Source organism: Malus sylvestris, chromosome 14 (assembly GCF_916048215.2).
Source record: "Malus sylvestris chromosome 14, drMalSylv7.2, whole genome shotgun sequence".
Classification (NCBI taxonomy): domain Eukaryota; kingdom Viridiplantae; phylum Streptophyta; class Magnoliopsida; order Rosales; family Rosaceae; genus Malus; species Malus sylvestris.
Genome location: NC_062273.1, coordinates 7,118,284 through 7,130,659, shown reverse-complemented (window position 1 = coordinate 7,130,659; position 12,376 = coordinate 7,118,284). Strand labels below are relative to the sequence as shown.

Genomic DNA, 12,376 nt, shown 5'->3' with positions numbered 1-12,376 from the left:
TAGGCGGCGCTAGGCGGGGATTTTTTAAAACAGTGGTTCATACATTCTGAAAAATAAAATATCTTCATTGTCCCCAATCAAACAGAGTGTAAAAGTCATTCTATAAATACAATGAGAATGGAAACAGCCAAAGAGAAAATTCCAGGAACTCCATTTTCACCAGAAAGAAAGGAAATAACTTCACGAATCTCCTTGTCCTCCTACCATGTACACGTGTAGCAAACCCTGCTGTATCTATCTCAAGCCACGCAAAATAAAGATTCATATGGACCCCATCAGAATCCCAACAAAATATAACGGTCAACAATATTCAGCCCTCTTCCTCTGTATATGTCCCTCAAAAAACAAAAACTAAAAAATAGAAAAAAAAAATGGAGCCTCTCTGCCGAAACTTGGATCTCAAACCAGCAACTTTCCCACCAATTTCACCAAGATTCCCAAAACCGATTTCGCTGTCACTGCGTTCTCCTCGGTTTTCGTGCTCGGATCGCCAGGTGACCAAGAAATGGAGGGTGTCTGTTGGCAATGCTAACTCTGAAGCTAAGTTTTCCAGTCAGGAGTTGGTGAGGGCAATTGGAAAAGGGTTGCTCGCATTTGCCGCTGCCGCTGCTGCAAATTATGCTGTTGTTTGTTGTGATTATCCGGCAATGGCGGAGTCTCTGACGTTGGCTTTTCCGGTGTCACGCACTACTGAGGTGATTGATTTTGTTCTCTTATTTCTGACCACTCACCAGTACTAATCAACTTGTGAGTTTAATTATGTATGTATAGATAACCTAGATGATATGCATGTTTAACTAAAGACAAGAGTAAAAAAACTGCAAACCAAATTCATGAATAATTAAGTATGCAGATTAAGAAAAATGGACAAGAAAAAAAGACGACTTCTTTATTCAATACCAATTAAACATATTTTTTTCTAAGAATACAAGAATCTGACATCTGACAATTGACATATTAAATTTCCATATGTATTGAATCACTCTTAATGGTACCGAGGCCTTTTGTGATAAAAACCTCACCCTTGTCAGGTAGTAAGATTCAAATTGGGGGACGATATCAGTGTGGTTAGTGGTGGGCTTCTAACCTGTGTTTCAAAAATCTTCACAAGGTTTTCATGTTAAATCAGATTATTGGTTTTTTACATTACTTAATGTTTATTTGATTGATAACCAGGTTTTCCTAATTTAGTTAGATTTCTTTCACTCATCAATTTGTTACCGTGTGTTACTACTTTTTGCCACAGAACATAATACAGTTATTGCTCAGTTGGTTGTTCTTAAGTCATATTTTGAATGTACTTGGATCACAAATTTGATGCCAACGACTAAGTCAATAAAGTTTTTGTTTGTCAGGTGAATTCAGTACAAAGAACTCTTGTGGAGACTTGGGGTTTGATTAGGGAAACATTCGTAGACCCGACATTTAATCATCAAGGTATTGCTGTCTTTTATCCTGCTTTTATCTAACCGAGGATTAACGCACAATGCACACCAATGGTTGAATTGAACTTAAAGTGTATTTATACTCCACTGATTCTAATGTTCAAGTTCTAATTTTTTAGTACTTCGGTTATTTTCAAGAAATGAAACTGCTATAGTATTTGGAACTTCAACTTGTTTTTTCCTCCCATTTTGGGGTTTTCTAGTGTTGAAGATGTGAATTCTTTTTCTGTAGACTGGGATCAAAAGTTTCAGCAAACGATGACAGAAATGTTTCCCCTTAAGTCTGCTGATGCAGCATATATGAAAATCAGTGGAATGCTATCTACTCTTGGCGACCCCTTTACGCGGATCATCAGTCCCAAGGTCTGCTTTTTTACGTGGATGCATTCCATCTCTCTGCTATTTCACTCTCACTTTGGTTAAGCTGGCAATTGCTATACAGAATTCTTTGAACAATTCAGTTTAATCGTGATATGATCACATTAGCTAATGTTTAACTGTATATGTCTAACTTGAATAAAAAATAGTTATAGCTATCAGCTAATTACGATTTTCACTCACAGGAATATGAAAGTTTTCGTATTGAAAGCAATGGAAATCTACAAGGAGTTGGCCTTTTCATAAATACTGAACCAAGAACAGGCCATTTGGTTAGTAAGAGGCCAAATTATGCTTTTCAATTCAAATTTTTTAGCAAGTAAACATATGGAAAACTGATACATGCAGTTCCTGGGATATATGGTTTAGTCAAGCGATTAAGACAGTTAACGAACCAATGATGTTTACAAGTTCACTCATAGTTTGACAAACTATACATTGTTCTAAAAAATTTGCAAAAACCTATTTCAAAATTTATCATGTATTTTTCGAAGCTTAGTAGTTGTTTATTATATAGTATTGACTTTACAATTCCCTTATTAAGCTGTTCATCTGGTAGATGATTTTTATTGGACATTGCAGGTTGTTTTGTCTTGTGTAGAGGGTGGCCCAGCTGCTCGCGCTGGTTTACATCAGGGAGATGAGTTGGTTGAAATTAATGGTACATCAAACTTCCAAACATTTGATATTTATTTTGTGACGCTGGAAATGAAAATATCGTATTTGGTAGTCGAATTGTACCTTGCATTGCATACAATCTGCGGATTCAAATAATCAAAATATATTAAATTCTTTATGGAGCAAGCCTGCTCAAGTGAAATCACGTTGTTGATTAGTAAAACTGATATATGGAACTCGCCACTGAATTGTTTTGCTCCTTCAAATTTACCAAATTCTTCTTTGGACTATAAAATTAAAAATACTTAACTAGTTTTTCAATGCAGGATGTTCCTTAATCAAGAGAATGTATTCCAAAATTTCAACTTTGTACTGTTTTTCTGTTTACGTTTTAGCTCACATTTCATTATCTCAAATACGGTCCTTATGACTTCAGGAGAGAAGGTGGATGGTATTGACATTGAAGTAGCCATACAGAAACTTAGAGGTCGAGTTGGAACAACAGTTACAGTAAAAGTTCACAGAGTAATAATCAGCTCTCTTTGTTTTCAAGTTGTAGCAGAAATTAGTATTTGTGATGTATTGACTTATCCTGTAGAGTATGGCCAGCAATTGCAAATTGCTTTAGATAACTAATTTCACATTCTGTTTCCCAGGGCAATGATTTCGCTGGAGATTCTAGTATAAAAGAGGTAATAGACCACCTATTGGATTGGGTTTCGTTGTGTAATACATTTGGTTTCTTTGTGTCGGTGTCAAGCAAGCGCATGTACTTGATTAACAATGGGTTTTGGTAAACCAATCTGAAAAATGACCCATCTGATTGAAGGTGAAACTACCTCGTGAGTACATTAAGCTTTCCCCGATTTCAACTGCTACCATCTCACATAAAACCCCAGATGGACGTTTAACGAAAATGGGTTATGTGAAGTTGTTAGCCTTCTCTCAGGTAATTCTTACTTTCACTTTTCTGTTAGCAATGCAGAAAATAAAAATCCACCTTTAAAGAAGTAAAATAATTGCTTCCGCGCATGGAATCATGGTCATATAATTGATTATCAATTGTTGCTTTTATCACATATTATATGTTTTTACAGCCCTTCATTCTATTTTGGCAGACTGCTGCAGCTGATATGGAAAATGCTATTAATGAAATGAAGAGTCAGGGTGTACACTCATACATACTGGATTTACGGAACAATCCGGTAACCTTTTCATCCTCATTTACCTAAAAAAAGCTTTCTACTAGCTCATTTTCCGAACCTTTTGGTGGTTACTCAGTGTGTTTCTCTTTTCCAACTAAATTCTTCAGGGGGGACTGGTAAAAGCTGGACTTGATGTTGCACAAATTTGGCTAGACGGGGATGAAACTCTAGTGAATACAATTGATCGGGAAGGCAATCTTTTACCCATCAACATGGTCAATGGGCATGCTATAACACATGATCCACTTGTTGTGCTTGTAAGTTTTGAACTTTATATGTAAATTTCATTCTAGTAGGAAGCCATATGAACACCTGTTGACATGTTCTTATGAGCTTTTCATCCGAAAAGTATGCAGTTTCTAAAAATTAGCATGTTCATCTTTTTTTTTTTTTTTTTTTTTTCTTCAGAACTGTGCAGTCTGTGTAACATTATGCCAAAGCCTTTTGTTTTCTCAATTTTGCTAGATACTAAGTCTTTTGTTTACAATTGCAAATAATACGTTCTCTCTCATGAAAATTGATATATGCGCAAAATGTCAAAATTTGTCACACGAATAGTTGTTTCTTCTTTATCTTCATATTCACAATGGCTTCCGAATCTTCTAATATTCGAAACAGGTTAATGAGGGCAGCGCGAGTGCAAGTGAGATTCTGGCAGGGGCACTACATGACAATCGCCGAGCCACTCTTGTGGGGCACAGAACCTTCGGAAAAGGAAAAATCCAGGTAGCCGGTTCTTCTAAAGCACGAAAAATTTAATGTAGCTAATTACATCAACAACTCAAGCTAAGGTGCACAATACAAATTTAGCTCCATTTCCAAGTTACAAACTTCCTAGGTAGCTGAGCTACGATGCGTTTCTTCTCTGCAAGCACCATAGCTCTTGTTTTTTCATTCAGTGAACTAACAGTAATATGTTATCTCACCTACAATGACCACTGCTACACTTACTCTAAATTTATCATGGTAAAAAAACCTGTCATTGTTTTACTATTCTACATCTTGATCAAGTCTCAAATTAGTGGCTATGGTGTTGCTTGTTTCCCTAATGCTCCTTCCTACAGAGTGTCACAGTGCTACATGATGGATCAGCTTTATTTGTCACGGTGGCTAAATATTTATCGCCAGCGCTTCATGACATAGACCAGGTTGGCATTGCACCTGATGTTCAATGCACAACTGAAATGCTCAATTCTCCCAAGGAATCGACGTCGAAGGAGAAGAGCTCAGTCTCATCATCTCTAGAAGCAGATTCATGTGTCTTGGTAGCCGAACATGAATTGGACATTCAGGAATCCAAAGGCACTGCTTCTTGAAGACAGGATCATGCAGTAATTTAAATTTGTATAGCGTAGGAATTGACGGTACAGATGTGAAAATGAAAATGAAATAGAACAGGGTCTTCTTATACTTGCCTTTCCACATCGTGTGCAGGTAAGAAGTACAAGGTTAAATAGGTTACACTGTACTGATCCAAAATTTCAGATGCATAATTTGTGCGTAATTCCTTCTTTGTTTTATGTTTTTTAAGATACAATGATGTATTTATACTAAGGGGAAATAATTCATGTTAAGCTACGTAATGAGCAGCTACAATAAATTGATATCAAACTCGTCATACATGAAAGTCAAATCTAAGACCTATTTAACTGTAAGAAGAATACATATTGACAGTAATATTACGTGGCTAGTGAAGGACTTATTTTTAGCTTTTTTTAGACATGTCAATTGTACTCTACACAAATTCTTGCCCTACTCATAATTAACACTTCATTATGTATCACATTAATCCATGCGCTCTTCGTTTGTGTCCCATTTTACTGAGTCTGCCACTGAGTTGAGAAAAACGTTAGTTTACTTTAGTGGCATGAGCTCTTTGATCATTTCAATAATGAATATTAATAGGTTAAGGATATTGAAATCAAGAAACTAAGCCATTTAGAGTTGTCAGGAATAAAATTTGTAGTGATTTAGGCGGGGGTTTTTGTTTTTTGATTTTCATGCCAGAGTGATTTTTGCTGTTTCAGATGCCCTAAATGTGAAAACAAGTTGAAAATTCTAAAGGGGCCATGCCTCGTCAACGAAATTAATGTTTCTTTCAACTTAGTTGACGAAACGGAGTAAAAAAGGACACAAAAAAAATATTACAAGTGGAGTATTAAAAAGTGTATTCTCGGTTATGTTACATAAATTAAGAGTTCTTGACATTCACTCTTCAACTTGAGAGGAGTATTAGAAAGTGTATTCTCAGTTTGGAAGTTTTCATGTAATTGATTTGTAATTAATTTTGTTTGTGTTACTATTGTATTCCCAGATTGGAGGATTCTTTATTGTACAAGAAAAAACTCTTGTCTATATCGTTAACAAATCAATAAAATTATTGAGTTGTGCTAAATACAAATTTCTACAGTAGCTGGCCAAAAAGAAGAAAATGAGAGGTGTCAGTGTAGGTGTGAGGCGACGCTACTTTGACAGGTTGGAGTTGCGTTAGCCACTTTTACTCAAAACATCAAGACTTTTTGGCTGGCTGGCTTCTTGTGATTTGTTCACACTAGTAGTTTGGATTGTTCATAGGTGGATTGGTTGCGAGGGATGGGGATTTTCTCCTCATCCTTTTTACGGGGATCATATATTGTGCGATCAGTTTTTGTTAGATACTATTTATGTTTAATTTTAAATAAAAAAATTCAAATAATTTTTTACCGTATGATATACGAGAAATAGTTAGAATGTAAAGATCTTTAAGATTCCTACAATTTGAATCCTGATGAAATCCAAATCTGTCGTCAAGGACCATACCAATTAGCAATTACCAAACCTCGTGTGGGAGGCCAATAATTCGGTTTGATTATTTGCCTTACATGATTGGCAGCATCATCGTGAGTTGGTTCTTTCGGATTTGGATTCTCTTCGAGGCAACTGGTCGAGATCCTCCTGATCAGTGTTTGTGGAAATCCAAAGGCTACAATTATTATAACTTTTAGAAGGCCTCCTATTTGTGGTCGTTGGATAAAAATCCAACGGTCCACGAACATTGGTCAAGGGGATCCCGACCAGTTGCCTCGGAGATGATCCAAATCAGGTTCTTTCTTAAGTTAAGTTGGACATTGGGGAGCCACATATAATATCAATTTCGTTCTTTCTAAGGGCATGTTCAATATTTGAATAATGAATTATATATTCATCCAAATTAAAATTCGATTGGTTGGCCACATAATATTACGGTTTATTGGTATTTATCTTCACTTGTAAATGAGAGGTTTTTAGGTTCGATTCTTGCAAAATAATGAGATGTTTTTAGGCTCATTATGAAACTTAATCTACTCCCCTCTTTTTAGTGTAAATAAATTCGATGAGTTGTGTGGATGCAAATTTCCGCCGTCTTTAGTCTTGATGAAAATACACCTGCAAAACAATTAACACCTTTGATAAGAGACTTAAGCCTCATGCGCCCACGAGGTGGGGGGGGGGGGTTAGGTCAACGGATCTCCGATGCCTAAGTTAGTTTCTTTGAGAGAGTAAAGTGTTTTAAGGCTTTTTAGGGTTGTCCAAAGCTCTAAGAAATTGGTAGAATATGGAGTATTTATAGGGCTAGGGCCGGCCATTTAGGGTTTTAATGGAGAAAATATTCTCTAAATATTCCCAAGATATTTAATAGGAGATAATATCTTGTGATAATAGGGCAATAATCCTTAATTGGTTTAAATTAGGATTACTTATTTGATTGGAGTCAATCTTCAATTAGGAATGTATTAAAGATAGGATTTGGGTAATTAATCCTTATCTTTAATTCCTTGCCATGGGCAGATGAGCTGTGGGCAGTTGTGTTCAGTTGCTGAGTCATCCAAGGATGTGAGCTACGCGTGGAAGAATCTGAGAAGCCTGCTCATTTATTAAGGGCAATCTTGTCCTTCTTGAATAAAAGTCCACGGGTCGCCACTAGAATTTTTGGGATTATTTTTGGCTCCACAAATGCCCCCACACCTACTGTGCTGCACGCATGGATAGGGCAGTAGGTGTAGAAATCCCAAGTTGCTTGGGTTTGTAGAGTTGTTTCCCAATTTTAACTTGATCTTCTTCCTTGATTGGGAGATAGACTTCTTCTAGAAAAAGGAAAATAATTGCCCCCAATACCTATTTAATTTTTCCTTAAGCAGGGGATTAAATAAATTTGGAGAACAATCATTATTCCAACAAGAAAGAGAAGTCGGAGGATATTTTTTCTTCCCCCTCCCCTAGCGTTCTTCTTTTCTTGCCCTTGCGAAAAGTCGTTTCTCGTTGTCCTTCTTTTTCTCTGTCCCGCACCAAGGTAAGAAAAATTTGAATTTTTTCTTCTTAAATTTTTGGGAGCCTTGGGCTTGAAAAGTTGGCTGGATGGGTGTCCTGGTTGTTGGTGACACACGCCATGGATGCCGTGGGTTGCTGTGCACGAAAAGGCAGCATATTGATGCGGCATAGGGTGAGCTAACGCAGGCCAGGTGGTCGACGAGAGGGAGAGAGAGATCGGCACGGGCCGAATCTCTCTGGCTGGTGCATTAGGCTTGGGCCCGCTGAAAGTTGGAGAGGCCGGCTCAGGCCGGTCCTCTTGCTGATGCATGCGGCTTGGGCCATAAGGCCTGGGCTTGCCTTTTGGGGTGCTTAGCGCGTGGAGGAGGAGAAAGGAAAGGGGCATGGGCCTCCATTTCTACTGGCCTGCGTCCGCGCGGCTTCTGTTGGGCCATATATATATGCACACATCTTTTTTATTTTTTATTTTTTATTTTTGTGTGCAAGGTGCTTTATGAATATTTCCTTCATCCTTTTTTTTTTGCAGAGACTTTGAGATGTCTTCCTCTGATCGCAAAAATAACGAATATCCTCCACCTTTGTACCGTCAAGGTGGTTCTTCTGGCAAGGTGGGTTACTTCAAGGCTGCGCATGTGAAGATCAATTTCGACGAGCTGTTTAGGGATTTTCTTGAGGCGTACAAGCATGAGATTCCGTCTAGGGTTCGCGTCAAATGGGTGAGAGATGATAGTGGCCATGAACCATGTGGAGAGAATGCCTTTGCTAGGAAAAGAGCCATCAAATTCCATTACTTTGTGTTGGAATTCACTTTTCCCATGCCGCGTCTTTTCCAGGAGGTGATCTGCTCCATGAAATGCACGTTTGCTTAGTGCTCTCCAAATGCAGTTAATGGGATGGTGGGATTTTCGAACTTAAGCAGGTTCTTTGATCTTGGCTTGACCATAAATGAGTTTTGGTATTTCTTTGAGATCGGCCACAAGGAGGGTGTGGGGCAGCTAAGTTCTCGCCATAGGCTATTCGATGCTTCTAGCAAAGGTGATCATGACTGGGCGAGAGACACCTTGGAGGTGAGCGGAGAGTGGGAGTTTGACTCTTCTCCTAAGATGCGTGTCCCGACTACCTTTATTAGTGGTAAGGGAACTGCTTCATTATTGTCCTGCTTAAATTTTTGTTGACCTACTCCATGACTTCAATTTATTGATCGTTTTTCTTACTTTGTGTAGATTCGGAGTTTGGCTCAACTCCAAGGACTTCAGCAGATATGAAGAAAGTGCACGTCGCCTTGGGCATTCTTGTTGAGTACCATGAGTGGCGCTAGCTGCTCAGCCCTCTTCGTGGGGAGAAATATGGTCTGCCTTCGAAGGAAGAGATAAAGCGGATAAAGGATGAGACGTTGGCTCGCCCGATCGCTGCTGTAAAGCTGGCTACCAACGAGGGTGGAAAGAAAAGATGTTCCTCAACTGCTTGTGAGCCTTCGTTCGAGAGAAGCCAATGACTTATTCTGTTGCTTGTGGGAGCTCGTCTGCTGCCGAGAAGCTTATCATTGATCTAACTTCTTCCAAGGTGGTGAGGAAGACCGTCGAGCCTAAGCCTATTGTTATTGATAATTGCAAGTGTACAATATCGTCCAAGTAATATAGTGATAAGTAGAGTGTCGTTCAAATAAGGATCGGATTAACCTAAATTTACTATTGAGATTGACTTCAAACTAAACTTAAATAAAAGATGGATAACGATGACAAATTCAAATATGCAAAAACCCAAACGAAATTGAAAATATCAATTGAACAAACACGAAGTAAAAGTGAATGAATTATGAAAAATTAATATATTGAAGCACTAGGACATCAGGTTCCTCATTCTCAATCCCATCTAATCCCGTTATTCATATTAAACTCAATTTATTCCCATGTTGCTAGCAATTATCCCTTGATTCGTCAATATTTCCTTTCAGAATATACTAACTGTGTTTCTAACTATCTACCCATGCTATGTCTAGCCACAGAAGTAGATAATCGAATGCCTTTACGCTAAATGGATAATTTCACAATACTACACAAATCATAACCAGTATGTCTACTCAATTATGTAATTCATGGTAATCGTTATGAGAAGCAATCTACTAAACTCAACCTGTCAGTCCCAATTTAGTTCTTCACACAAATAATGGCCAGTTATTTGATAACGATAAAGCACAATAACAATTACTCAACATGGAAAACAACCGAGATCAATATGAAATAATAAGAATTAGATGTTCATGATAAGAGTACACCCTAATCCTAGCAAAAGGACTTAGTTCATGATTAAACTAATCACAAACATGGATGAATTCGATAACATAAAGAAACCCCCAAACCCCAATTCTGGAATCGTATGCGATAAACCCCAAAATTGCCACCTTCTCTCCAGCGTTTTTCCCACTGGAAGGCTGGAATCTCCTTCTATCCCCCCTTTGCGGCTGCTTCTCATCTACTCCCCAGCAATTGGAGAGAAGGGTCGGTTCCGTACATCCCTCGGTTAGACTTTTTTTTCTTTTTTTTTCTTCTATCCCTTCCCTTTTGTTCTCTAATCCACATGCCGTTTTTATGAAGCCCAAATTGGACTTAATTTGATAAAGCCCAAATTCCAGCACCACTCTCACATAGCATCAGTCCACTTCGTTATTCTTTCGTGCTTTCCTTGTAATTCTTCTAAAAAATCCAGTTTTCTCCGAAAAAATAACTTCTATAAAATTCACACAAAATACATCAAATCCAACTGTTTTATATCAAACCATGACTAAATTAATAGGTAAAAGAGATACAAAATATACCTATTATATCAACCTAACACCTATGAAACCTACTGCTCTGAAGGCGACTACATCTATTGCTCAAAGACTTGCCCAGCGAAAGGGTTCGGTGGTACATCTGGTGTCTGGGTTTGTATTGAAGCATCCATCAGGAGCTAAGTCTGAATCAACTTTTGAGAGGCTTGTCGCTATAAAGAGCGGGAAGGTGGATTATGCTTCTAAAGTAGTGCCTGGGCCCACTCCTCATTCTGTTGTGACTGACTCATCTACTAAGAAAGGGAAATCTGCTCGCACGGGCAGTTGTGAGAGATCCACCGAGTCTGAGGCTGGAGAATAACCTAAGGTTTGTGCGCTGCTGAAAGCTGACTTGCTTGAGGACGTCGATGCATGCGCTAAGCTGGTCACGAAGTGGCGCTTGCTTCTTGTCAGGCCGATTTCTACAAGCTTGGCTATGTATACCATATTCAGGGTAGGTTGTCGGATTATGAATTTTCCAAGAAGGACTTCAAGACTTTTTCCATTTCTCTAGTTGATCTGCTTGATTTCTCATTTAAGGCTGCCTTTGGTGGAGCAGCTGAAGGTCAGGCAGTCCAGGTAGAGGTGGTTGAGGATGAGCTGATGGAAGCTTTAGCTGCTTGGAATGGCACGGATGCTGAAGGCACGGTAGTCGAGGAACCAGTGGTTGCGTAAGCTATTAAGGAGTAGTCTTTTTGCTTGGACTTAAGAGTTTTTCTTCTTTTCCTTTTTGTTAGCTTTGCTTGAACTTTGTTGGCTTTCGAGTCGGTTTATCAATTTGCTATAAATTTAATAAACAACTTTCCTTGTTTTTGCTTTATGCTTCTATTTCACCATGTCTTTTGTAAAACTTTACCGTAGGACGAACGGCTGGGTAAGCTGCTTCAACGAAGCAGTTGATCTCATGTCGTCACTTAGGTTTTAGTTTTGGCTTTAAGGCTTCATGAGCCTTACCTGCTTGAAGCGTCTTGCAAAACTTTGCCATAGGATGGGCAGTTGAGTTGGCTACTTCGATGGAGCAGTTGACTCACGTGGTCACTTTAGGCTTTAGGTAGCTTCGTAAGCTTTACCTGTAAGAGGAAAAAACGTGAGATTTTTAACTTATAGAATTGTTAGCCAAGCTCATGCTTCTCGTAGGAAGCAGATGAAGTCCGCGCAGCTACTGTAGTCATGGCACTCGACTTTAATGGCTTCTTGAGCCTTGGCCCTCCTGAGGCATGTTGCGATATTTTTTACTTATAAAGCCATCGGTCGGACTCGTGCTTCTCACAGGAAGCAGAGGAGGTCCGCGTAGCTACTATAGTCGTTACACTCGACTTTAGTGGCTTTTTGAGCCTTGGCCCTCCCGGAGCATGTTGCAAGAGTTTTTACTTATAGAGCTGTCGGCCAGACTTGTGCTTCTTGTAGGAAGAAGATAAGGTTCACGCAGCTATTATAGTCGTGACACTCGACTTTAGTGGTTTCTTGAGCCTTGGCCCTCCCGGGGCATGTTGAGAAATTTTTGACTTATAGAGCCGTCGGTCGAACTTGTGTTCTTGTAGGAAGCAAAGGTCCGACTTCTCGTAAGAAGCAGATGAGGTTCGCGCAGCTTTATAGTCGTGACACTCGACTTTAGTGGCTTCTTGAGTTTTGGC

At 38.9% G+C, this 12,376-nt stretch overlaps 1 protein-coding gene across 1 annotated transcript; it reads left to right on the top strand.

Annotated features, from left to right (window-relative positions):
* Positions 1–327: 327 nt before the first annotated feature.
* On the top strand, positions 328–5,224 carry LOC126598535 (carboxyl-terminal-processing peptidase 3, chloroplastic-like). The gene is made up of 12 exons (XM_050264902.1): positions 328–695; positions 1,356–1,437; positions 1,678–1,808; positions 2,009–2,095; positions 2,406–2,484; positions 2,878–2,966; positions 3,098–3,133; positions 3,271–3,390; positions 3,560–3,646; positions 3,754–3,903; positions 4,265–4,372; positions 4,711–5,224. The coding sequence occupies exons 1-12, from the start codon at positions 372–374 to the stop codon at positions 4,960–4,962; spliced, it is 1,545 nt and encodes a 514-aa protein (XP_050120859.1). The 5' UTR covers positions 328–371; the 3' UTR covers positions 4,963–5,224.
* Positions 5,225–12,376: the final 7,152 nt, after the last annotated feature.